Raw genomic sequence first — 27880 nt, forward strand, 5'->3', positions numbered from 1 at the left:
ACAGTGAGATACTCAAGTATGGCTGCGGCAGAGCCACTTTAATGACTCCATTGTTTCATCAGATAATTACTGTCACCAATCCAATTGCCATGCATCCAGGACACATTTGGCAGCGTGAAAGACAGTAAAACACTCACAGCTTCCCCGCTTCCCTCATTGCTGGCACCAGGCGGTCCCTAAAACACAGCAGAGCGACATCTAAAACAGCCGCGAGGGTTTAGATGTCCACATAAAATCCACCAGCAGAAATCCCCAGAGAGGTAATGTGAAAAGAGACCGCAGCGTGAAAGGTCACCATGCACTCGTGATTTCGTGATTGTATGAGTATCCAAAGAGATGACACATTAGTATGGGGGGGGGGGGGTTATACACCTGTTCAGCAGGTGGTCAAGATGCAGTATGTGGCTGATGTTGAGCTTTAATTAAAAGGCATGCAGATACTGATAATTCCGTTTTGTCAACTTTGGCATGACAACAAGGCCCCAGACCCCCACTGACCCTGAATCTGAACCCTAGTCACTACACTTGTCACTAACCTTCATCCTGGACTTCACATCTGCCCATTGCATATACTATATATTCTTTGCAAAATTTGCACTCAACCTATTTTGCCTTTTTTCTTATGCAACTGTTACTTTGTATGTACAATATATATTTGTTTTTCTGTATTAATTGTTTATTTCATATTAATGTTCAATATGTGTTTTTTTTTTATACATGCACGTTTCACCAAGGCAAATTCCACATAAGTGTACTTATTGTGGCAATAAAACCTTTTCTGATTTTGCAGTGCCCTGCTATGCCATGAATTACTACAACTACTAGTTCTAGTCACTGATCCATTATCTTTATTGTGATTATTATTGCCACTGTTCATCAATTCAATTTTATTTATAGTATGAAATCATAACAAGAGTTATCTCGAGACACTTTATAGATAGAGTAGGTCTAGACCACACTCTATAATTTACAAAGCCCCAACAATTACAGTAATTCCCCCAAGAGCAAGCATTAGCAGTGGCTGTTGCAACAGTGGCGAGGAAAAACTCCCTTTTAGGAAGAAACCTGGGACAGACCCAGACTCTTGGTAGGCGGTGTCTGATGGGGCCGGCTGGAGGTCTGATGAACAGTAGCAATAATAGTCACATTAAAGATAATGGAACAGTGACTACAATGGTAGTTGTAGAAGTTCATGTCATCACACTCCCAACCGGCACCGTCAGACCAAGAGCCTGGTTCTGTCCCAGGTTTCTTCCTGAGAGGGAGTCTCACTGAATGCTTGCTCTTGGGGGAATTACTGGAATTGTTGGGTGTTTGTAAATTATAGAGTGTGGTCTAGACCTACTTTATCTGTAAAGTGTCTTGAGATAACTCTTGTTATCAGGGCTGGACTGGCATTTTCCTGGTGGGCCGACGCACTTTTGGGCCGAATCGCCGATAAATTGGCCTTTTTGTTTTTTTGTGCCCATTGGTTAATTTTCTTTATTGGCACTGGCCTAACCCAATCAAATCCAGGAACCCCCTTTCCTACTCCGGGCCGCAAATTTACGAATCCCACTATGGCCACACCTCCAGGCCCTGAGACACGAGCTCTAATAGTTTTGCTGGAAGTTAAGCAACCACGTTAAAATGGACAAACGACCACCAAAGCGCAAGGGAGGTGCAGAGCGAGTGGGAGCGAGTGAGGAAAAGATGGAAGAGAGAGTAGATGACGATGTGGTAAGGAGTAGGCAAATTAACAGGGACTCTCAGGAAGGGAGGGTGTGTGTGTGTGTGTGTGTGTGTGTGTGTGTGTGTGTGTGTGTGTGTGTGTGTGTGTGTGTGTGTGTGTGTGTGTGTGTGTGTGAGAGTGTGTGTGTGTGTGTGTGCGCGCCTCACGTCATAACAATAACAAGCACTTTGGCTGTAACATTAAGGTTATTGGCTATCAGGTATCATAACTGCTAAGCTTACATTGAAAATGCTAGCGGTTAGCCTGTTGGGTAGCTGAAAAGTCTGTGTGATCTACAAAATCAGTGTTGATACAAGCATCAGTGTTCCTTGAATTGCTAAATTAGCTCTTTTCCAGGGCATATACTACTCTCAGCTTTATTGTAGCTTTTGGGAAGGGTTATGGTTATTGTATTTAGCAGACACTTTTGTCCAGAAAAATAGTAATAAAAACAATAATGACAATACAACATAAAATATCAAAAATAAAAAATAACAAAAATACCATAAATATACAAATCATAACTCTAAGAATTAATTCATTATTTAAGTGTAAGATCAACAGATAAGTCTTGAGACCCCTCTTGAAGGATCCAAAACGATCACATGAACGCTGAAAACTAGGCAACTCATATCATAGAATGCACGCATATTTTAAGAGGACTGTCTGCAGGGAATGTGTCTGACCAATCACGGTGGGTGTGGGCTGCCTGGGCCAAAAATGCCAGGGCCAATTTTTTGTCCCAGTCCAGCCCTGCTTGTTATGAATTGATACTATAAATAAAATTGAATTGAATTGAATTTGAATTGATTTGTGATTTCTGATACAATCGGTTGTACACCTACAAGGTCTAGGTCTGGAGACACTGGAGTCATTTAGCATCGCAATGTCTAATATCTGTCTAAAAGGCTTTTTCCAAATAATAAATGTCTGCTTACAATATACTTATAATCGTTGGCGCGAAAAGTGTCCAATTCAAACACAGTAATATCGACAGTTAGCAGCTGTAATCATAAATATTAGCATCTGCAGATAAGCTTCCACATATTGAAGATCTAAAATGCCTGTATTGTATTGTATGAAATGTATAAAAAAAGATAAAGTAGTAGTTGTAAACCAAACATGGGTTAGATTTGGTTCTCACCGCCGGCCCTGGTGGACCAGGAGGGCCAGCAGGCCCTGCTGTGCCGGGTTTCCCTCTGGGTCCAGGTTGACCCTGCAAGTACAGGAAATATTATCATAACATTTTATATCCAACACTTATGAGCAAGCGTTTGATATATGACCATGACAAAATCTTTAAAATATCAAACTGTTTTTATAGTGCTGTAAAACCTTGTGTCACTGTGTGTAAACTATGATTACAACTATTTCCAGTGGTGGAAGAAGAACCTGGTCCTTCAGTAAAGGTAGCAACGCAACAATGTAAAAATACTCCATTACAAGTAAGTAATATCACCAGTGTATAATTACTAAAGTATTATTCAGCAACATTTAATTAAAGTTTTCAAAGTAAAAGTAATAGTTCTGCAGAAAAATGTCCCCTGGGACTAGTTCCCAGGCAAGAGGTCAAGAGATCACAAACCAAAAATGTTGTGAACCACCAGCTTAATCTTTAACAGTGTATTATATTTCATGAGCATATGTTTTCTATGTAAAATCTTAAAGGAAGTAGTAACTATAGCTGTTGAATACATGTGGTGGCAGCCCTGTCTCCTAAAAATTAGGTTTCCATACAACAAAACTGCATTCTCAGTTATGTTTCAATTGAAACGTATTTTTAGTTTCTAGAGAAACATATTTTTTCCCAGTTTGTTTTTGACGTATCACAAAAATGTCTCTAATCAGGGGTGTCGGACTGGGGGAGGGGACTGAGTATGCAGGGCCTTCATGTGAGGAGGGCCCAAAAAGATGCTAGAATGAATAGCTGTGGATATGGGGAGGGGCCCATAGAAAATGCCTTTCTACAGGGCCCAGAATTGTGTGCTACGCCCCTGTTTCTAATCAAAGTCTGCATAGGGGGAAGTTCAAGGGGGATGGATGGGTCAAACAATCATGGGACTTTTACCCAGGAGGTCGCTGCTTGTGTCCCATGTTAAACCAAAAGTCAACATTGACTTATCCTGACTTAAGTCCGCAAATTAAACTGATGTAACGTACTAAACTTACGTATATAACTTAAGTTATATAATACGTTAAAAACATACTTTTTTTTTAACCCAAACCATGATATTTTCCTAAACCTAACCAAATAGTGTTGATTCCTAAATCCAACCTAACCTAGTTTTGTTTCAATTCACATTAAAGATGCAGTAGGTAAGACTTATGAAACTTACTTTCTGTCATATTTGCTGAAACTGACCCTATGTTCCAGTAGAACTGTATGAAGCAGGTCATTAAAAAAAAAAAGGCTCCTCTGGCACCACCTACAGCCTGTAGTGCGATTTGCAATTCATTCTCCCTTGTGGGGGGAGAGGCTAAGGAGACCGTTTTGGGCTTTAGCGGAAAGGGGGGAGGGATTGAGAAGTTGTCGATGTTCAAATTTTTTGGGCTATCTTCGCAATCCTACCTACAGCACCTTTAATTACATGTTTTAAACTGCAACCGTTTCACAACGTATGCCTGTCGCCGGTACCATGACGTTTTGAAACAAACATAATCTGGGAGAAATGTAATTGAGAATGCAGTTTAGTTGTAGGAGGGCGTCATTTTTAGGCGAAAGAAATGGTAGTTGAGTAAAGAGTACAATATTTCCCTCTGAAATGTAGTGGAGTAGAAGTATGAAGTAGCATAAAATAAAACGCACAAGACCTTCACACAAGTATAATACCTTGGTAAATGTACATAGTTACTTTTCAAAACTGACTATTTTCACATTGGTTCATATCAACATGTATTCAAACTTAAAATGTTTGTTTGTCTGACCTCAGGCCCGATGTTTCCCTCATCTCCTGGGATTCCTGGTTTCCCTGGTGGTCCCTGTCCCAGACAGACACACAGCAGTTAATAAAGCAGCACATGTACTGTACGAGCATTTCAACAATGTGTCAGAATGCAACAGAAGATGTAGCAAACACATACAGCGGGGCCTTCACTTGCTGGGCCCTGTGAAACGAGAGACAGAAGAGATTAGCGTTGTCAGCGTCTCCATACGGCCGTCAAATGCAGTGCCATTTCCACGTATGTTGCTTTGATAAGATACTTACAGCGGGACCTGGAGGTCCTGGAAAGCCAGGAAGTCCCTGCAGTCAGGAGGTAAAATAAGTCAGAAACATTGTCTATGTTTGTAAAGAATTATAATTCTTATAACTGAATGATTTCAGAGTACTATAAATGGTTTCTCACTCTCTCCCCCAGAGGCCCTATGGGACCCATTGGACCAGAAGAACCCTGCAACAACAAACAAATAGTCACACACAAACAGTACTGGCAGATATTAGAAATACTGTGTGTGTGTGTGTGTGTGTGTGTGTGTGTGTGTGTGTGTGTGTGTGTGTGTGTGTGTGTGTGTGTGTGTGTGTGTGTGTCAGGGGATATAGTAATGTTTCCTACACTAGCTCCTGGAAGGCCAGGCAAGCCTCTCTGTCCAGGAAGACCGATCTCCCCCTTCTCCCCTTTGCTGCCCTAGGAAACAGACACAACAGGAATAAAAAACGCTTTATCTCCTTCTTGCATCTCTCTGCACCGTTGCTAAGATACACGGAGGCAGTGACAGTCAACATTTAATCAATGAAAGGTGGGCCGCTCTCGCTCCTAAAATAAAACATCCCAAGCTCGTGTAAGGATACGCAGATAACAAGTGGGTTGGACGGGAAGAGAGCGACAATAAAACGACAACAAAACGAGGCACCAGTAAACGTGTCGCCTCCACTTAACCCTCATGTTTGATCAGTAACAATTGTTAAAGCCTTTCAGGTCTGTCATGTGTCAGTGCAAAGACATTGTGTGGCGTTATATGTGTTATCTGTAAGAAGAATGACTTTAAAGAAAACTACATGGTGTTAAATTAATTATACAGTACAGTACATTGTCCGTCTTGGAGCTAAGAAAGAATGTCTAGATTCCATGCATTTTCATTTAAAAGATAAGAAATTGTTACAGTAGATCTGAAGAAATCTGGTTCCTTCACCAGATTGCCAATTTCTTTTTTTTTTTGATGGGGACATAGATGGGGAGTGGGATGTCTGTTACCTTTGCACGGCAGCTAGATTCTCACAGGATAACATATCACAAAAAAATCCATCTATTCAGGCTTCAAGTAATGCATTTGTGTCTGTACTACCAACTTACCGAACCAATCGTGGTCCGGTGAGGAGCGACTGGCTGCAAATTTGCGTTTCCTAGGATGGCGAAGGCATGTCCCGCCCTACTCTGCCTTTGATTGGCTAATACTTGTTGCCTTTGTTGGTTGGATTGGTTAAGTTTAGGAATGAGGAGTGAGACTAGGGTAGGGTAAGAATACCAGGGTGAGCAGGGCGGGACATGCCTTCGCCATCCTATAACCAGCTCAAGCGTGGTTTTGTTGTGGCAATGGCGGACGCGATAGACAGATGGTTCATCACATCACCTGCCGGGGAATATCTTTCAAACGTGCCTGCCCTTTTCCAAACAGTTTCCAATGACGGCTTATCAGATGGTTCTGTTTAATTAACCATCTGGCCCGTCAGGTTAGGATGTCTGGGCTATGATGGTGAAAGGTGAAGAACCATTAGAAATAAGCTTGCTCGTTAGCACACATTGTCTTAAACAGTATGGAGCTAAATCAGGGCCAAATGTTTTGTTAATTTGAAAAAAATATATATAGTTGAAAAACTAAAGCTTGAAATTGAAAATTTAAGTTTTGGTCTAAAACTTGAAAAAATAAAACCATTTATTCAAACTAAAAACAAGCGTACCATTTTTTCTTTCAGTTTGAATAAAATTTAGATTAAATTCTGCAATTGTTTTGAATAAATTATAAATTTATAAAAAGCCGTAAAAAAAATAAGTTTTGAATCTGAAAACATGAAATGTGGAACTGAAAACAAATATAAAAGTGAAAAATGAAAATGTATTATTTATTCAAAATAATTCCAGAATTTAATCTAAATGTTATTCTAACTCAAAGAAAAATTGGTACACTTAATTTTAGTTTGAATACATGGTTTTATTTTTTCAAGTTTTAGACCAAAACTTAAATTTTCAATTTCAAGCTTTAGTTTTTCAACTATATATATTTTTTTCAAATTAACAAAACATTTGGCCCTGATTTAGCTCCATAAAAAAGCAGCCCACAACTTTTTCTGAGAGTTTCTGTGACTTTGTGTCATGCATTTTTGTAATCCTGGAAGACAAATTAAACAACTTTTCTTACAACATAAGGTTTATTTCAACTGACATATTGGACTGGTCCAACATGAATATATAAGTAAGGACCATGTCTACAGAACAGGACATGTTTTACTGGTTATACAGTATAAAATATATAAATAAAAACAACAGGACACAACTTTTCTTTCACTTCTCTGATTCGTTCCATTTTGTTGTCTCTGTCTATTTCTTCACTTCACTCTGTCGAAATATACACACACGTGGTATGCTCCATAGAGTTTGTTACGTAGTGGACCCGGGCGCTGACGTGTACTAACATGTGCAAGTGGCACGGTAACTGGCCAATGGAACATGATCATTATAGCGTTTTAAGCGAGCTCTAAATCAAACCCAACTAAGCCACACAGCCAACGGACGGGACGCAGCGCTCCACAAAATAAACGCTATATTGCGATAAAAATAAAGATTGCGATAACGATATTGAGTCGATATATCTTGCACCCCTAGATATAATATTTCGTAACGTGATATTTGGATAACGATAATGAGTCGATATATCTTGTACCCCTAGTCACAACAGTTAAAGAGTAAAAAGAAGACACGTGGAAAGTCCTGATAAGTTTATCAGGACTATGTGAGAAAGGAACAGAAGACAGATGATAAATCAGCAGAAGAAGCTGATTGGTTTAACAATATATATACAAGCCAGAACATCCCCCCCCCCACCCTACTGTATCCCAGAATAGATAAGCGGTGAAGCCAGACCATGCTCCAACGCTGACACAGCGCTGTGGAGATAGGTCTGGCAATGCAATACTACATCTACCTTAATGCACAATGCGGAGAGCACACTATATGACCCAAATCAAACACACCAATGATGCGACCTGTACAGTAGCACCAGTCGCAGTGTCCATAGACTTTTTATGTACTGTTGTTAATTATTGTTTAATTATCTGAGTTTTGTTTCTTTGCTGCTTAATTTTAGTAAAGCTACACACAGGAATAATGTTGTATATTTATAATTGATAATTGAAAAAGTTGTAGGTATAATTCTATGGAAATGGTATTTACTGTTGGTTTTAGACATGAGGGCTCATGTTGTTGATGTCGTTCCACTAGCGACCAGTGACTTGACATTTATCGCAATTTATATTGTAGCCAAAATACTAACAGTTTTCGTCAATTCCTTGGAATTTCAGAGTAAAGGTTTCTGGGTTGGCCTACATAAAAATTCCATCTCCAGAATTCAAAAATATAATGAAATGCCAAGTCATAGCCATGTTGTCACGGACAAATCAATTTGTGAATTTCTGCCAATGCTTGACCACAGAGGTAAAGTGAATAATTTCCCTGAGGTACTGCATTACACAAAAAGAGGGAGAATGGATCCACAGCCTGCAGAGTATTTTGGCAGTAAATCATTTAGCATTTCATACTTACAGGATTGCCTGGACTGCCAGTAGAACCTGGAAGACCCTGGAGAGATGAATAAAACAACATAGTTAAAGAAAGCACAGACATAAAGCTCTGTATCTTAGACAATAAAGGACTTTAGGAATTTGTAGAGAGAAAGAGAGTTATTAATGAGGAAATACTTACATCTCTTCCATCTCTGCCGTTTTCTCCTGCGGGCCCTCGGGGGCCCTCTGGGCCAGGGGCTCCTGGGGGACCTTGGACAGATTTGTCAGGCTGAGAGTGGAGACAACAAGTCAGCAAATGAAAGTGAAATGACTTAATAAAAAACATGAATTAAACCTTGATTTAGAACAAATTATGAAATCACAACGCCTAACTTGGATTTATCAAATCATTGTTCCAGAATGGCAAATTCTTTATTTCTTTATTATTTATTTATTTGATATATTATGCTTTTCAAGAAATAAAACAGTAAATTGGACAAATGTATATGTTGTATTGTATTGTTAATGTAACAATCTTAAAGGTGCAGTAGGTAACTAACTTGCTGTCATATTTGCCATGTTCGAGTAGAACTACATGAAGCAGGTAAAAAAAAAAAAATCCGGCTCCTCTGGCACCACCTCCAGCCTGTAGTTCGATTTGCAAAAATGTTCAGATGCACCAATCAGGGCCAGGGGGGGTGTCTAATTGCGTGTCAATCGCTGCTCATGCACACGCATTCATTCTACCTTGTGGGGGGAGGGGCTTAGGAGACCGTTCTGGGCTTTAGCAGAAAGGGGGCAGGGACTGAGAAGTTGTCGATGTTCAAATTTGGCTAAATTTGGCTAAATCCTGGATCTTCCCAATCCTACCTACAGCACCTTTAATGTACATGTGTGTTTTTACAGCCTGCAGGCACATTTTTCAAATTGGGGTTATTTCAGGTATAACTCTACTCTCTGTACCCTAAAAAAAAAGCAAACAGGCAAAACCACCACCATAAATGAGATTCAGAACAAAGCATTGAGGCAAGTAGGCAACCCAAAGCACCGAAGTAGATTATTGGCTTAAAATCACAAAGCAAAAAGAAGTAGAGTAGATAAGTAATTACCTCAGCATTGGCATACATCTGAAGAAGCAAGAGAAATCAGATAAAGGGAGAGTTAGTGAAAGTAGTCACACCAACCTCACCAAAAGTGTCAGCAGAAGCCTGTTCATGATCATAGTAGTGAGTATATCATGCTGTCGTTTGAATATACAGCCCATAGTACCAACACTCCCCATGTATAGAACCACCTCACAGCTTGATGCAGGAATGTTGGCCTACAATCTAATAGAGCGCACCAGGCCAGGAAATGTTTCTGTCTTTAGTGGGAAGGAATATTTGCATCTTGATCCAAGTGATTGAATAAAAAACACTTGAGCTAATTCTAATTCATTGCACTGCAGACTCTAAACAGAACGAGATGTGAGACAGCAGAGTGACATTTTCATTACAGGCTACAAGTATTTCTCTCAGGCAGAAATCTTATTGTGATAAAGCCACACTGAAATGAAAGATAATATTTAATCATGAATGCCAAAAACCATACGCAGCCTTGCATAATGTGTTTGTTTTTTTGCATTGTCAAACTTTCCTACTGGTTACCAAACGCTTCATTTGTAGTCATAATCAGGCAAGACAGTTGTAAGATTGGCAGAATTGGATGTGTCAGGGTTAAAACGTACTGAGAATTGGGAATATAGCACTTTATCAAGTAAATCTAGATGTCATTACTTTCAGTGAGGGATTTTGACTTTCATGCAACATCCTTATTTGTTTAAGTTTATGTGCACTTCCATACTACTAGGTGCCAAGTTGACTTTCATAAAAATCGGACTTTTCCAGTTATAGTTACAACTTGGTTGTTGACATGAAATATTTCGCCAAGTCAAATCTGGTAGTTACAATAAAAAATGTACATGAACTGACAGCATAACCAGGAAATCACTTAACAGGACAGAACATGCAGAACATGGCGGCAGCGTGATTGTGTACAAGACACCAAGGGTTGCGCAAAAGTCTCTTTGCGACTTAAAAATGTGTCAACCAAGCAAATACATTTGAGCTTCCGGGGGCTTTATAAATTGACCTCATAAATGTACGAAAAGTATGAGAGGAAAAAAGGAGAGGGATTGGAGGGAAACAATCGAAATCCAAAAGTCCTGAGTTCAGATAGAGGCTGCATACATTTCTAGCTAGCTTATAGCTAACGTCTACAGTTTGTGTATTAGCTGTTGCGTACATCATCCAGTGGTCAAACTCGCGCAAATGAGGCTAATATTTGCTTTTCTTTCTGTCTGAGCACACCTTGAGAATATTATTTCTTCTCTAAAAATAATTTATTTTCCGTCTAACAGAAACCCTATGAAAAATGCAAATAACATACAAGGAATTTAGCCTAATTTATGAAGCCTGTTGCCCATATTACTAGCTAAAAAACTCATGCTATGGTAAACAATCTTTCTTAGCTAGTTAAGCTAAATGACCTTCTAAATGGGAGGTAGTAATAGTCATTTATACTATAGTTAGTAAGCCTGGTGACACTCCATCATAGCAAATACAGTAAAGAAGGTATAAATGATTGAAAAAGTGATATTTCCATGGCTATTTTTTTCTCAGAGAACACTGTTTAGTGTTGCCAGTTTACTGTGCAGTCCTCAGCAACAAGGGTGGACAAAACCACACTTAAATGTCTTAAACAGCAGGCGGCAGGTGTTAAATTGCATTCCTGTCAGCTGATAATCAAGTAGCAGCAGGTAGTGTGCCTGTATTAGGAAAGTATTATTTCAGGCAGGGAAACATACTTAACTTGTTAAAACATTTTTAATTATACTACATTTTATGTACCCATTACCAAGACCTTTAATTCATCTTACCCCAGTATGTGTGTGGGCAAAGTCAGTACAATAACTTTTCGGTTTAGATGTAACTATGCAAAACCATATTGTTGTTGGGCTTCATGTTGTTTTCGTGTTGCAGGAGCTGCCAAGCCAAGTGGCCCATTTGTGTGCATACAGCTGTATTCTATGCTGACTTTAGAAGAAATGGTAACCACAAACATCTTGCACTATGCACACTATGCAGGTTGGGTTTCTGATCTCACACTATTAAATTGTTCAGACTTCCTCATTGTTATTTGCCAGCTTCTGTAGCGAACTAACTAATACATGTTTGTAGCAACTACAACTCCAGTTTGCTGTTGTCCAACTTTGCAAATTGTTTTAGATGAACTGCAACCTCTGGGTGTACTAAAGGAAACTACTTGGCAGTTTGTATTACACTTCTGCAACTCCCTCTCAGCATTTCTGCCCTTGTTTTCTCTCAGCATGCTGGAAGACCTATCAACCTGAATGAAACCACAAACCACAGGAGATGCTGAGCAGATCCGAGTCCTTGTTACTGTACCTCGGTGGCAGGCAGCTCGTTGCAGCTCTCCCGCTGGGCCCTCTTTGGGTCACAGTGAATCAGCATCCACTGGAGTTCAAACTGAAAAGAGATGCTAATGTTACTGCAAATACAATACTATGCATTCGTTTTCAGATGTAACGCTGACATGATAAATGTTGAAGTGCTTAGCAGTGTAGTTAGTGTAGTTTTTTATCAGTTCCCTCTATGGATTGTTGAGCTTCCACTAGTCTGGATCAACGGAAGTACATTTCCAGGATAATTGCCTGATGTCCCTCACCTTCCGCTCTTTGCGTGTTGCCGTTCTTAAACTCGGTTCGCTTCGGGAAACAACGCCAAACTTGTAGCTTGCAAGCTACATGCTGAAAATGGCAAGTTTGCAAGAAAATTTGGATCGTGCATCAACGCAGGCCTGATTGGTTCTTTCGAGGAATAATTGTAGACTTACAAAGAATATGTTAACTGGGACGTTTTGGGACAGATTGGTGAGGATTGCTGTGGACGAAGCACACACGGCGATACACTGGTAAGAGCATGTGTCCAGCTAATTTAAATAGCTCACGTTACTGCATTGTGTGAACAGTTAACTTCATTTAATATTTACTAATCCTTCCAAAGACCATTTTGCAGAACGAATGTCGTGTCCGTAGCTAAGCCCTGCCCAAGGCAATTGTGATTGGTTTAAAGAAATGCCAGAGGGTTTTTGTCTCCTATCCTAGAATGTAGCTGTGGGGTAGCCAGACCTTACTTCACAGTGGTGTGGAGATAGTTTCTGGCAATGCGAGACTGAGAATACACCAATGCTATTTTCTGCTGGGATTAGGTTTTTCTTTTTTTCCCACTGGAATCCAGCTGAGCAGCTTTGCTGTGACAGCAACAATTTAGAATTATTTCACAGCTCAGCACACATAAAACCTTAACGTGTTTGTTCACAGAGAGCACCGTTTCACTGATGGAGCCTGTAAGTAACAAGGGAATATCCCCAGTGTGGGACCAATAAAGTATATCGTATCGTAGAGTCAGTGAGCATGATTGAATGCAGCAGGCACTTCTCCATCCCCACTTACCACTACGGAGGCATCGGGATCAGCATCCAGCCTGCCAATGAGAGTGTCTCCCTCTGTGTTGATGGGGCCTTTGCCTTTGATGGGTCTCTGATCCACAGGCTGGCAGTCCACGTACAGAGTGACCTGGTCGCGCTCTACGCCAATCATCACTTTGTGCCACTTGGTGTTGAAGAGCACAGAAAGGCCGGGGAAGGTGACGGTCTGCAGGTTGCCGTCGGCGCCCATCAGGAAGTACTCCAGAGCCAGCTGGTCGCCATTCAGCCTCAGTCCGGCTTGTTTGTAGCCGTCTTCGTCCACTATTTGCCAGACGTTCCACACCTTGTTCACCGTGTTCTTAATCATGCGGAAAGTCACCATGAAGGAGTACTCGTCGGGGAAGCCGCGAGGAAAGTTTAGCCTGAGAGGGAAATCGAGCGCAAGGGTGAGGTATCAGGTTCAAATTTTGCTTTTTTATTGAATGGCACTCAAAGGAAAAGCTCAAATAAAAGATTATTCTCAAAATATCCTTTACGTCAATTCAATTCATGATCACAAAACAGACACAATCAAGCACAAGATGTGGATAAAAATGCGATTTTGTGAAAGAGGCCGCCTTAGTGCATAAATCACTGCTTCATTTACAACATGCAGTCCTGGTTAGCATCCACAGTCTGGTGCTTTCTGTGTCTTTAACAAGCCAGATTCTCAGTAGGTGGTGCATTCATAGATGGGCGCTGCAGCCGGGCTTTTACCATCTTGTAAACGATCAAGGTGAGCCAATAAAAAAAGAGTTTCCTGTGAGCCAATAAAACAAATGAAGACCACTCTCTAGCCTTGCCTGAGGTGAGAAAGTCTAAAGTATGTGCTGCTTTTGTCCTGCAGAAAAAAAAGTTGAGGGAGTGCAGCATAAAGCCTGCTGGAAGGGACGGACTTCAAAGCACAAGTCTGTGCCACGGGACTTGTGGAGGAAATAAACATGTATTTACATTCAGTGTGACAGGCCCGGTTGGCGTAGGTGCAGGGTGCCAGAGAGTTACGTAACAGCTTTTTGAGAAAAGCTGGCCTGCAGGAAAAGATTAGCCAAAACAGAACTGGAGCAGGCACACAGGGAAACACCAGGAGACGCCTTTGGTTATGTAAAGTGGTGAAGCCATTAACCTGCACACTTTGTGCTGGAATCAGTGTTGTGAAATTGTCTTTTTGAACAGCATGTCTTTCACTTGTTTAATAAAGTGCAAAAAGCTATAAATGGCTTTATTTTGACCAGTGCAGTGATCGTTGAAGTGCTTGGCCTGTGATATTACTGCTTGTAGCTTTCTCCAGAACCATTATACCCCGAAATAACTTGCAGAAGTTCCTCAAAGCAACCCAACTGTGTACTACTGACTCGCGGTGTACTACCTCTTCAGAAGAAATCACTGTACTACTACATTTAACTGACAGAGAACTGTTACTGCTAATGTTGGAGATTCAGATTTTACTCGTGAGTGAATTTAAGCCGGGCTTTTATTGTGATGGGTATACACGGAAGAAGTGAAGCCAGCCTTATGCCAGCGTTTTTTTTCTTCTCATTTATTTTTTATTTTTTTGACAAGAACAGTGCTCATTAATCAACAGTAAGTAACTGTAATGAGCCAGAGTTAGCTCAGCAGGCTAATTTTAATCGGTTGTCCCTGTTCTTCAACCCTTATTGTGCAGTTGTTTAGTTTTGTTCACATTTTATTCATATCCAATACCCAACTCTGTCCAAACTGCTCCAAATTTCAAACGCCAAGTTCTTTGGGTACCCAGGATGCCAAGTGTGAAGTAGATCGGATGAACGGTTCTCAAGATATTTGACAACGGACACACACAGAGGGTCCTTGATTCATAGTTACTGTAGATAGTGCAGTTGCTACAAAGGGCTGCATTATAGACTGAGCTAAGTGGGAGGCTTCCCCAGGACCACGGACCTCAAAAGCCCCTACACCCCCAGGTCCTCTTTTTAGCATTTGGTTCATGGTAATTTGATTGGCATTGACATGGCATTCAGTTTACTCGCTTTGATGAGAATTACTCAGTTTTGTCTCTTGGGGGAATTTTCCCAAACATTTTTGGGGCTTTTTTCCCTTTATTTCAGAGTGACAGTGGATAGACAGGAAAGGTGGGAGAGAGATGGGGGATGACACGCAGCAAAAAAGGGCCGCAGGTCGGATTTGAACGCGGGGCGCTGCAAAGGACTCAGCCTACATGGGGTGCACGCTGCTGTTCATTTTCTGTTCAGACTAGTAGATTGTTTGATAAATTGATTTGTTTCAAAATAATATACCTTTTTTTCAAAGGGGCGTGGGTTGTCTCAATAGGGGCTCACAGCTTATTTTTGCCCCAGGGTGCCAACCAGGATAATCCGTCTTTATTGCTACAACTCACCGATAATTAAAAACTAGGGGGAATCCTAACATGAAGCCAGTGCTGCCTTTGTTCAGTCTAAACCTTTAAAGGGGTATGCACAACAGAAGACAAATCATTGCCAAAAGGCATGGTGAAATATCGCTTTACTGTACATTTCCTGTAGATCCAAAGGTCCAAAGTAGGGTCCAAAGGGTGCTTTTACAATCCTCCACTCCCTCAAAATCATACATACACAAACATGCCTCTCGTCTGCCTTTGTGTCTAAGAGATGCCAAGGTTCAGGTTCAGACATGTTTTTCTCTACCAATTATATGCTGCTCGCCATGCAGTAACATCTGTGGCGGACCTGTAATAACGCAACACCTGCATCAGGATTTCTGTGCGTTTTATCTGTTTTCTTTTAAACCCTCTTTACTGTACTTACATGGTTGGAATTTGGAAGTTGGCCTCCCTGTCAAGGCGGTAGGCCACCTGCAGGGCAGTGGAGCCGTCCACCTTCCTCACACCTTTCAGAGGGATCACATCCAGCTGGAACTGGGTGATCAGATCAAAACCTACGGAGGACAATGTATGACGTATGGGATGGTGCCAGAGGCTGATAAAGTGTGTCATTTTAATGCCTGTCGTTCTTATTACAGTAAGTAAAACAAATTGGCAGTGGTAGCACTTTAAGTTACAGCGGAGGTCAAAACAACATTAGCATTAGCATGTGATTAGCATGGTACACACTACTATTAGCAATAGGCCTGGGCGATGTGAAGAAAATCAAATATCACAGTATTTTTGGCAAATACCTCCATAGCAATATTGCGACCATAGTGTAGGGTTGACTATTGGTGCTTTAACAAAAATATTTACACAGTTTGATTTGAGATGAAATCATCAGTAATTTGGATATAATCATCAAGTGGGTGAAGGCAAATAATAGAACAGTTAGAACAGTCTGGTAAGTTTAGAATATTACATCACTTTAATATAATGCAGCCTTTGAAACCAGGAAAAGACAAGACTTATGTCATATTACGATATCCAAAATCTAAGACAATATCTAGTCTCATATCACGATATCGATACTATATATATATATATATTAATTAGCAATCATGACTTTATGAGTGTTACTGTAAATGTATGATAAAGCTTATGAGGGAATCACATGTGAAATTAACTTTTCTAAAAAGCAATGCATTACTTTTCCAAACAGAGAGCAGCATGAGAGCAATGACCGCATGTGTTTTCGAACAGGGCAGTGGTGAGCAATTACAATCTTGCTGAGTTCAGATTGTTCCAACTCAATTTCCGTAAAGCTCAAGTGGAACATTTTATTTGCCTCATTTGAAATCTAGAGGGGTTTTGAGGCATTAGGTCGGCCCACCCTGTTCAACTAATTAAACTCACCACCTTCCCTTGGATAGTCTATTTTCTCATTTAGAAATTTTTCGAGGCTTACGGGATGTGGTTTTACGACAACTTCAACCGCCGCTTTGAATTTAGTTCGATACAACCCGACTACAGATAATTTACCTGGAAGGTCATCTTGGCCACTTCTCATTGGTGGGCAGACTGTATCGCCATCCAGTCGGTTGAGGTCTAGTTCTGATAAGACAAAACAAAAAGCAATTATCTTGTTATCCTTATCATCCAGTTCGTTGCTGAATTTAAAGGAGCAGTGTATAGGATTTAGTGGCATCTAGCGAAGAGGTTACAGATTGTGGCCAACTGAATACACCTCCGCTTACTCTATATCCACGATGTTCCACCTCCGGGATTGCTCCATTGCCGTAGTTCACTCATTTAGGCCGGATATCCGTTACCTTGGGCTTTCTTTGTGTTGACATTTTCCAACTCCGGTGGATTTATGAGGACTATGGTAAACCTTTTCTCAGATCTCTGTAGGGTAACTCCAGCTAGCTAGACTAGCTGTCCAATCTGAGTTTTCTGTCGACTAAAACAACCTTTGAACGTATGTTCCACCAAAACAAGTTCCTTCCCAAGGTTATTTTGCAGAGGCGCCGTTGCTCCGTACGACAATTGTGATTGGTTTAAAGAAATGCCAATAAACCAGAGTTTTTCTCCCATCCCAGAATACTGTGTGGACTTGCCAGACCCTCCTCCGCAGCCCTGTGGAGGAAGGTCTGGCAATGCGAGCCCTCCGCTTAACCTTTCCTTTCCAAGCGCGCAGTAAAGCCTAAGGTGGCCTATCTGGTAACGTAAAACCGCGAAAGGCACTCTCTACAGCCAGTGTTTGGTTTGCCCATTCTGGGCTACTGTAGAAACATGGCGGTGCAACATGGCGGACTCTGTGGAAGAGGACTCACTCCCTATGCAGATATAAACTGCTCATTCTAAGCTAATGAATATACAATGATTCTTAGTTTCGAAAATATAATAAAGACTATTATATTCCATTTCTGCCAAAAGATCCCCCTAAATCCCACACACAGCTCCTTTAACATATGCAATATATAGAACTCAACAGTGACCGCCCACTTTTTGAACGGCTCAGGTTCAGGAAGTGATAATCCCCATTTAATATCTCCACTGAGGTTTAAGAAAATGCTCATAAAAACAGTTTTAAGCCTGAACCCAAGCCAACCAGCTACGAGATGAATTGTGACCATAAAACATTTAGTTTGGCGCTAAGAAAAAACATTTTGAAATATAAAAAAAGACAAATGTACCAGACCGTGTACATAAACGATAATAGAGTTTGGTGGTAGCAGCTCACTAGCCACTCGCGGTTTAACGAGTGGGATACACATTGCCACGGTAACAGCGAGCTCCACCAATATAGAGACGTCGCTGTTACGCTTAGAATTGCGGGTAGTGTAGTACTTCTCTGTGACATCACGAATAAGACATGTTTTTCTTAAAACAAGGTCGATTTTAAACAGACTTCTAGTTTCTACAGGGGTATACATCATTGTTTCCCAATCTCGTAGCTTGTGGTAAGTCTACCTTGGTTGGTTTTTGACATTATGGCTAATAATCAAAATCCTTATGGAGGAAATAATTGGGAATTTCATTTCCGGAACCACACTGTTGAGCTTTATTATCAGTCAGTTTAATTCAAATGGAGTATTCTGCAGACAAATACAAGGGAAAAGCATGGTGTTCAATGTCAGACGGGATTAACATCACAATGCACTGCGCTGCATTTTTAATGTGAGTTTCTCTTACAACTCCACTTACAGCATTTCACATATTCACACATTTCAAAGCATGGACACAAATCAACATAGTGTTTGAGATATATAATGCAGACGGCTCATACACCCTCCTTGTGATCCAAACAGGTCCTCAGAGACGGAAACATAATGTTGATAAATATAGCAGCTAGTGTTGCATGACTGTGGCCAAAGCCGTACGTCATGGGAGACATTTTAGAAGGTCAATTTGGCAGGTGAGCCGCTTTCCGTTTTATTTATGTGTAGGATTTATCAAGATGGAAGTCTCGTTTGGTGGAAACGGCAACCGGCAATTCATCACATCGCCATTTGAGCTGATCTTTCATCATGACTTTTTATCAGTTGTCTAAATCTATACTGTTTTTGTTTTTTTTATTCTACAAAATAAAAGACTGGCCTAGTGTTTGCATTGCCATTGACAAAGAGAAGAAACTTTATTTAAAAAACTTGATGTAATAGAACCTCATCCAGTTTCAATAGAACAGCTGTTTAGTACTTGGTACTGTACGCATTTTGCAGATCCCCAACTTAAACATGTTAAAAAAAAGGCCCCCCAATTTTATACAGTACAAAAAAAAATCAATTCCTTGAATGTGTCAGAAGAGGGGGCTATCCCTGCTGCCATTAAGTAGAAAAGCCTCTCAGAAAAAAACCCGTGAAACGAGCACGGTGACAGCCAGGGGGGCCTCCCCAGTCAATAACCTGAGTCAGCTCATTTACAGTGAGCAGCGAGGAACACGACACATCTGGAAGCCGTTCCCAGATCCCACATAACTGCTGAGAAATGAGATAAAGTGGTGAGACGGTATTTATAATGCCATATATACGACCACTAAACACTTATCTGACTGTGCATGTGGGCCTCAAGTAGTTAAAAGTTACTGCTTGCCGCGGCATTGCGCTCAGAGAGCCAGTCATTAGTGCAACGAGCGGGAGATGAACCACAATTAAGATGTCACATGCAGTTGCATGTGTGTGCTGTAATAATGAGGCGAGGTTACAAAAAGCAGCACACCGAACTGTGTCTGGCACTTACTGCGCGTTAACGTTAGATTTACTATGTCCCCCCCGAAACAACAGCAGAGAATTGGCTTGTTGTGATTATCAGAGGGGACATTTAATCTGATTTAATCCTACAACACAGACACAGGCACAGTGCGTCTGCTATTTCTGGCCTTTAGCTTTGTGTGTTCTGATAAAGAGAATGACTTAGCAACAGTCAACATGAACCTGGCTCCTCTTTGTGTGTTTACAGGACAAACAGTTTCACAGAAAAACGGTGGCGTTCATGCAATGTACGGTACACTGATTTTATGATGTGGCAATGACTGTGCATTGCATTGTGGGTGACTTACGTCCAAGTGCCGGGGCGAGGAGGAGGAGGGACAGGAGAGCCACACAGACGGGGGAGCACACCGACATTGATAGATGCCACGGTTGCTTTCTATTCAGGAAGGATGGAGAAAAATCAGTATTCAGTCATGCATCTAATACTCTTTGACAGTTTCTTTGCGTCTGAATCAATAAAACACCAAAGGGATGACATGAAGCATTTTGCTGGTGTCCTCTGTGATCTTCCTTAGCACATAAATAGAAAAAAAACAGGTTTGCACGGTCCCTTTGCATTCTGTACCAGATTAATCAAGTTAAATTCCAATAAAATTTTGGAGGAATCCGAGCCACTGTTTAATGCCACTTAGCTAAACTGGTCATCTGAAATGGCTGACAATGAACTATGGTTAAAATGTTGAAGATGCAATGAGATTTTTTTGAATTGTAACGATGGACAAAATGACTTATATGTAAAAGGTGTTGCTCATATGATAAACTTACAGACAATTATCATCCGACAGTAGATGAGTTGGGATTGATTTTTCCAAAAGTCGCTAAGTCACAATGAACAATTTTTTTTCCATTCTTACATCACTGTAGCTTTCATTATACTAAAAGATTATCAGGCTAGTTAATTAGCTTAAAAACTACCCTGTATCGCTTCGGCTCTCTGTGTTTTGCCATGTCAAAATCCCTTCGCTTTGGGAAAAAACAACAAACTTAGAGCTAGCAAAAAATGCGCGCTGAAAATGGCAAATTTTGAAGGAAATTTGTAAGATTTTACGAAGAATATGTTTACGGCATTTACTGACGTTTTTGGACCGATTGCCTGGGATTGCTGTGGGCAAAATACACAGGGCAAGACAACAGTAAGAGAAAATTATATTTGACCATGTATCCAGCTAATTCAAATAGCTCTCGCTACTGTATTGTGTCAAGAGTTACCTTCCTTTATTAGACTATTTTGCAGAGCCACTGGCGCTGCATCCAGAACTTAGCGCCGCCCAAGACAATTGTGATTGGTTTAAAGAAATGCAAAGAGCCCAGAGTGCTTTTTTCCCCCTTCTATCCCAGAATGTATGTGTGGAGGAGCCAGACCTTACTCCACAGCGCTGTGGTAAGTAAGTAAGTAAGTAAATGGTCTGGAAATGCGAGACTAGCTAAAAAGTAGTTAGACTGATTTAAGGCCAGGTCATTTAGACTCGTGATCTTCTTGACCTCTTGCCTTTCATTGGGCCTCAACTAACATTACTGCCCCCCCCCGGACCACAAGCAACCTTATCGCGAAGTCAGACACAGATTGGTGTTTTCTCCCAACTCCCATCTGTCTTCGGGATAGCTTGCTTGCTGAGGGTATGAATCACTACAAGCCTTCCATTTACCTCATAATTTACCATTGGCTGCATTATAAGTGGCCTTTCTGCTCCACACAAGTAGCCTTACGTCTGAATGTGCACTATTGAATCCTGGAGAAGGTGGATGATAAATGGCAGTAATAGCCATGCAGTTTTTCCAAGGTGATCTTACACAGCAGAACAAGTAGGTATATACTAGCATTAGCACACCTCCTCCTTCAGCTTCTCTATGTTGTGTTCTACTATGCATGTCCTGAGTTGTGACAGCTTTCCACAGCAATCCCAAATCCTTCATCCACATGACTGATAGTGATAGCGCAGACTCTTTTTCCAAAAGCAAAGGTTGTAGCTCATCAGTCGGAGAAACAAATGAGGTAGGGGTGGTGTTACTGAGGGCGTAACCCATCTCCGGTGTGTGAACTCTCTTGCAAATGTGTGTGTGTGTGTGTGTCTGTGTGAGTGCACTGTCAGAGAAATGACTAATGGCTAAGTCAGCAAGGTTTCTTCAGAGAAGCCGCTGGGCTCTAACATTCTGCCCTTCACGTTAAAGGAGCATCTTCAGAGCTCCAGTGGGATTGGATGTCTGCCTTCATTCCAGACAGGTGCAGCTACATGTCACTGATAAGATGTGACAAGAGGGAAGCTTTCAATGTTTCACCCTCCCAAATTACAAACCCATAGTTATTTAGGAATAGTTTGATATTCTGGGAAATACGCTTTTTTTGACGAAGGTTATATGAGAAGATCGATCATATTTGTCCGTTAAATATCAAGCGACAGCCAGGAGACAGTTAGCTTAGCTTAGCTTAGCAAAGGTAAAAAAATCCACCAATGTTTTTTTCACTGAAGCTTTTGTACATATTAAACAAGATCCTATGTGTTAATTAGTGTTTAAGAGGTGCCGGTAGGCATATTTGTTTTAGCTAGCGTTTAGCTAGCTTTTCCCACTGCTTCCTTTATAATAAGCTAAGGTTAGCATGTCCTGTGGCTGGTTTCAGATATTGCAAACTGGTCAGTTTGACCTATTACAAACATATTTCTGATCAGTCTGTGTAGGGAGGGATGGGTCAAAAAAACTTCTTTTCACCCAGGACACCCCTGGTCATATCCCATGTGAAACCAAAAGTTAACGGTAACTTATTTTAACTCATGTACATAAGTTAAATAAGTTTAATATATGTACGTAACTTAAGTTATGTATCAAACATACTTATTTTAACCCACACTATGACCTTTTCCTAAGCCTAAACAAGTAGTTTTGTTTCAATTCACAACTTTAACTACAATGAGTGCCTGTCGCCGGTACATGGACGTGTTGAACAAACGTAATCCTGGAGACATTTTTTTTTTCTTAATAACATATTTGAGAATATTTTTTTTGTATGATAGCATAATTTTTAGGAGACAGGGTTAAATTTGGCTGGACTATCCTGAGCCTGACTAATGAGTTAGCAGTGCCACATTAAGAAGCACAACCTCTCAGCTCTGCTACAGGCCTGCACTGTGTTAAAGGTTGATGTTAATGCATAGTTTTTGTATTGTAATGCTCTTCACTGAATTGTAAAATGACCTTGTAACTGTTGAATTCATCCAGAAAGCAAATTCTGCTGGAGTGGTTTGACACAGTTTTAACCATGTTTTTGTAGTTTAAAAAAAATCTTAATTTACCGAGAATTCATGGCAAATTGGTCCCATTTAAGATAACTAGGAGCCTATATATCTAGTTTGACCTATGCCATAGTCAAAGTCTATCTTTGTGAACGCAGCTCCTGGCTGTAGCTTAATAGTTAATGGACAGATAAGAGAGCGATATCAATCTTTTCTTGGCAAGAAAGCGGATCATTTCCCAGTGGACCAAATGTCAAACTATTCCTTTAAGATTGGTAACTGAGGCATGAAGAAAATGAACACTAATTTGGACAAAATCAAATAAATGTTCTGCAAAGTGTGATTTTTGTACCATTTTCCCTTAAAAGGATCTCCTAACATAATTGTCTATGACAACTGAAAAGGAAAGAGTGCATTACAATAATAATACAATCAGCCTTGCTCCTTTAGTATTTAATATAGTTATTTTCAAGCTGTCCTCACTAGGTTAATACAGAGACAACTTTGCAAAACAATTGCTGCTTGAAGTTTTTGGTGGCATAGGGATCCTCAGGGCTAAGTTTTCACTGAAAGTAAAGACATGCCATGCTATTTGAAAATTGAAGGACTTAGAGTTGACAGCTGTTTTAATGTAGGCTTTAAGCAGCAAGCTTCCCACCGTACTAACATAACGTCACACATGCATCCATATCACATTCGCTGTAATTATAAATGTGTGTGATCTGCATCCTGCAAGATGAAAGGTCCTATTTAAGAGTTGTGCTTCCACACAGAAAGGTATTCATGTGCTGCCGCATTTCAAAGGTAAAGAAAATACTTGCAAAGACAACAACAGAAATCCCCAAAATGTATTCCGGTTAAATCACGTCATAAAATCAATCAGTCAAGTCAATTAGGTAATAACATGTCATCTACTTTAATTCCTGACATTCATCAACATTTAATGGGACTTTCCCCTTCACTGCCACCCATGTTGTAATGTCCCTTAGGTGCTCCCAAAATGCTAAAAATGAGCCAACACTTGTGGCATGATTTCTGCTCTCTCATTTGTCTTAATTACCCCAAAATGGATCGCTGTTCCGCATGAAGCAATTAGCTGTACAATTCAGTCAAATTAAAGTTGGAGAAAATGTGCAGACTAAGACCTTGAGCAATAGATGTGGGAACATTTCTTTGCAGATGATGATGCTGTAGGCACTAATGAAATGTAAATTCATTAATTAAGGCTATTTCCCAACCAACTGAATGGAAACACTGAAGGGCTAAATGTCACACAGTAGAGGTTTATACTGTAGGCTGCATGTGTGGGCCAGATTAAAAGTCAAATGGCCATCTTCTTTTATCCGTGCTAAGCTACACATGTTATTGCAACCAGTTATCAGAGGGGAACATGTAGATGCTTCATCCTTCTAAAGGAAAATAATAAAAAAAAAAAGACCCAGTTTGAAATGAGTCTTTATTATGGAAATTACACAAAAAGCTCAAGGAGAAAGGTAGCTGATGAAGAGCCCTGGCAGAAATTCAACATGAGATACTTACCTCTTCAAACCAGAGTTGGGAAAGGCCATGTTTCACTCGCCTCCTTGACGGGAGACAGGTCAGATTCAGCGACGAGGAACAGAGGTGAGATGCAGAAGCAGAAGGAGCGGCAGACACAAAATTCCCCCCAGAAGTCAGTCCTACCTGCGCATGTTGAGGACTGGCGGAGAGAAGAGGCACAGGGGATGCTCAAGCATTTTCGGAGGACACATAAAAAATTTGTTCAATGGGTTCCCATTGGACAGAAGTTCTTCAGGAGGTGGTGGCTACATTTTTATTACCAACACTTAAAAAGATGCAGAAGCCCACAGGCCTCTATGTGTAACCCCCCCCCCCACCTCTGCTTCTTTTCTTTACAGTGCCTCCTAATGACACGTATGCCTGTATGCAATTCTCTTAATAATTATCGTCAGGATAGGGGGAAGAAGCAGCGAACGAGTGATGAAATGTGGATTTCATAATGACGTGTAGTCGTCAGTGTAGCTGAAGAATGCATGTTAGCCTGTGTTGACATGGAGACAGCCTTGTTATTACCAGAAGGGCCTTAGGCAGACATGCTGTCTGTATCCTGCGTGTTGTGTAATTGATTCTGTGGCGTTGCGATCTTTGATTTTTGCTGCGCTTTGGAAGATCTGAGAGCCTAAAACGAGCCGCGCTGGGGCGTATTTCTTGCAGGAAATCAGCTTGCACTTTATTTAGCGCGTACATGCAGGCGCTTTGACATTTCTGCCAGGTACAACCGTCTCATCCTAAAAAAAAGATTTGTCGGCTCCGACGGTCCACAGCCCTTTTGATGTGACAGTAAAGCACTTTTTCTTGAGGGTATAGAAGCGTCTGAAGCAAATATTATTTGCAGTTTAAAAGCATGAATGCACTACAGACTTTTGTAAACACCTGCTTTAAAGTAAACAGATCTGGAAAAAAGTGATTACTGCCGCTGTCCAGGAGCATAATGACCACTTTGTATTTTTTTTTTATAAGGGTGAATGCCAAAGCGTAAAACTTAAGTATTTTCTATCAAGTATTTTAGTCTGTTTTCCTGTGTGTATATCTTGAAAACATTGGTTTATTGATCCTAGCAGTTGCTGGCCCTAATATATGATATATTATTCGGCATCGATAACCTCACAGTCAACTGATACTCTGCAATTTACTACAACCAATAATATAAAGGTCAAGTACAAAATATTTGGTACTGTATCAAATTGCATGAATTGATTGTTGTTGTAGCTACACCACAAAAGCTCGTCTGAGAGTGCTGTGTGTAGGGAAACCTGATGCAGTGACTGGGCCTCCTCAGAGATCTGGCAGAGAGAGATCATGTGTCCAGCCTGGATAATTGAGAGCTCATGCTCTCAATGAGAGAGCAGGCACAGGCGGTGCGGGCAGAGAGAATGAGGAAACAAGTTGGGATTATTCATCCACATGGCAGGCCCCATGACTAGCACACTTGTGACCTGGCATCACATATGCCCAAAGGCCCTCCAGTCAGAATACAGCCTGATGAATTTGTGTGGAAAAATAAAAACAGTGAGCGTTATGTACACAGAGCCGGTAGGTTTTGGATGAAGTAAAGTCTCGCAGAGTCCAGTGTGGTTATGGGTGCAGATTAATGTTATGGACCGGAGGGGATCATTTGTTTCTAAAATGATTAATTAATATGTACAGCTGTTGTGGCTTCAGCTCTTGCTGCTCCCATTATGAGCTGCGGCTTTTCAAGATCGGCTCAGGTGACCTGAACAAACAGCTGGCTGACAGCCTTGTTAGGTTAGCCAGCGAGACTTTAAAGGTCCAGTGTGTAACGTCTTTAGTTGTTCACAAACTTGTGATTTTTCATGAATATTTACTATCACCATTCCAATTCCAAGTGGTTCTTACTGGCTTGAAATTTTACATTTGCGTTTGCATGAACTGGGGTAGACGTTCCATATTCATGCGCCATCTTGAAATACATTAGCCGTTAAGGGACATACAGTCACATGATAAACTGACAGGTACTGCTAATTCTGCTAATGGGTATCGTAGCTTCCCAGCCCCGGCAAGTTTGAAGAAGGAAACATGGAGGACCACACATATTCAAAATCCAAATTTTAGGAACAGGAGTCTTCTTCTTCGTCCAGAAAAAAAAAAAGGATACTGATAATGAGCAAGAGACCGGCTTTTTGAAGCGTGAAGGCTACCGTAGCTGTAGTACGTACTTTGAACTGCGTGGTGCGAGAGAGTTGATTGCGATATGTGATGTCAACGCTAGATGGGAGAAATTCCCACACATTGGATCTTTAAGGTAATATGAGAAACCAGAAGGAAACCGCTAGCTCGGGACTGTTCAAAGTGAAAAGAATTACACCAGAAACTGCCGTAGTTAGCATTTGCTACTATTGCTAGCTTTTAGATTAGCAGGCAGAGTAAATGTAACACAAAGACAGTGATGGTTTGTTTATCTTCACACAAAATGTGGCAGCACTTTCATTAAAATGAACAGTTTACTGTATTCAATTCTGATAGATTCCACTTTAGCGGTTTAGCTGTTTACTGTCGCTTGAGAGTCGAGACCTCCAATTTTGCTGCTAGATCACTGTTTCAACAGCAGTTTTAGTGTAAGTCTGAGTATTTGACAAAAAATGTATAATAATTAGATATAGACAGGTGACAAATTAAAGGAAAACTCAATTTAAAGTGCCTTTAGTAAAGCGTTAGTGCAAATTTTAACTCTAGAACATTTGCAAAAGAAAATGCTAATTAATGCACGTTTCAATCCACTTCAAACCAACCAAAACCAACATTTCCACCTTCGCCAAGAATAAAAACATATATTTTAACTTTTATTAATATGCCGGTATGGCTGTTCACTCACTTATGCTTTTCTGATATTTGTCACCTGTCTACATACGGTTTTACTTGGTCATAGTTGACAATATGAACTAAGTGTAGGGTAAGGTGAGTGTGTCTGTGACCATCCACTCTAGAGCAGTGGTTCTCAACCTGGGGGTCGGGACCCCCATGGGGGTCGCGAGATAATTTCTTGGGGTCGTCAGATTGTTTTTTTGTATTCTAGACTGGGAATGATTTTTCCATGACTATGTGAAGATTGGTACATTTCATGTGTTATATTCAGAGCTTCATTTGTAAATTAGGAGGTCCTGGAACACAGAAAGGGGTCTGAAGGCGGGTCAGGGGGAGAGAAAAAGACACAAACCTCATTATTCTGGGGGGGGGGTCGCGACTCAAAAAGGTTGACAACCACTGCTCTAGGGCACATTTTTTGCCAAATCAAATTAAAAGCAAAATGATAAAAAAAAGAACACAGCAATCACCTTCTAACGGTCTTACTTTTGTAGACCAGAATTAATCATCTGAGTTTGTTATTGGAGCGTGTAAAAGTGAGTGTCCTTGCTGTGTTTCCAAGACGATATGGTCATCCAGGCTTTGGCAACGGTTGGAAGAAAAAAAAGAAATCGATAGCGCTTGTCTCTTAATCAAGAGTGCTTGGAGCTTATGGCAGAACGCCATGCGAGAAAAGCGGCCATTGACTTTGAGGTTTTAAGGAGGAA

At 40.7% G+C, this 27880-nt stretch overlaps 1 protein-coding gene across 1 annotated transcript in view; it reads right to left on the reverse strand.

Moving 5' to 3' along the window:
• The window catches only part of LOC120571509 (collagen alpha-3(IX) chain), an 80281-nt gene that overhangs the window by 12834 nt on the left and 39567 nt on the right, over window positions 1-27880 (reverse strand). The window contains exons 6-21 of the mRNA XM_039820488.1: window positions 24330-24489; window positions 19851-19939; window positions 16832-16903; window positions 15732-15861; window positions 12938-13334; window positions 11871-11951; window positions 9534-9551; window positions 8624-8713; window positions 8465-8500; window positions 5264-5335; window positions 5057-5101; window positions 4918-4953; window positions 4793-4816; window positions 4637-4690; window positions 2856-2927; window positions 138-176 (exon numbers count right to left, since the gene is read on the reverse strand). Coding sequence (XP_039676422.1) covers window positions 138-176; window positions 2856-2927; window positions 4637-4690; window positions 4793-4816; window positions 4918-4953; window positions 5057-5101; window positions 5264-5335; window positions 8465-8500; window positions 8624-8713; window positions 9534-9551; window positions 11871-11951; window positions 12938-13334; window positions 15732-15861; window positions 16832-16903; window positions 19851-19939; window positions 24330-24358 — 1284 coding nt within the window. The 5' untranslated portion in view covers window positions 24359-24489. The remainder of the gene's footprint in view (window positions 1-137; window positions 177-2855; window positions 2928-4636; window positions 4691-4792; window positions 4817-4917; window positions 4954-5056; window positions 5102-5263; window positions 5336-8464; window positions 8501-8623; window positions 8714-9533; window positions 9552-11870; window positions 11952-12937; window positions 13335-15731; window positions 15862-16831; window positions 16904-19850; window positions 19940-24329; window positions 24490-27880) is intronic.

Source organism: Perca fluviatilis, chromosome 13 (genome assembly GCF_010015445.1).
Source record: "Perca fluviatilis chromosome 13, GENO_Pfluv_1.0, whole genome shotgun sequence".
Taxonomy (NCBI): Eukaryota; Metazoa; Chordata; class Actinopteri; order Perciformes; family Percidae; genus Perca; species Perca fluviatilis.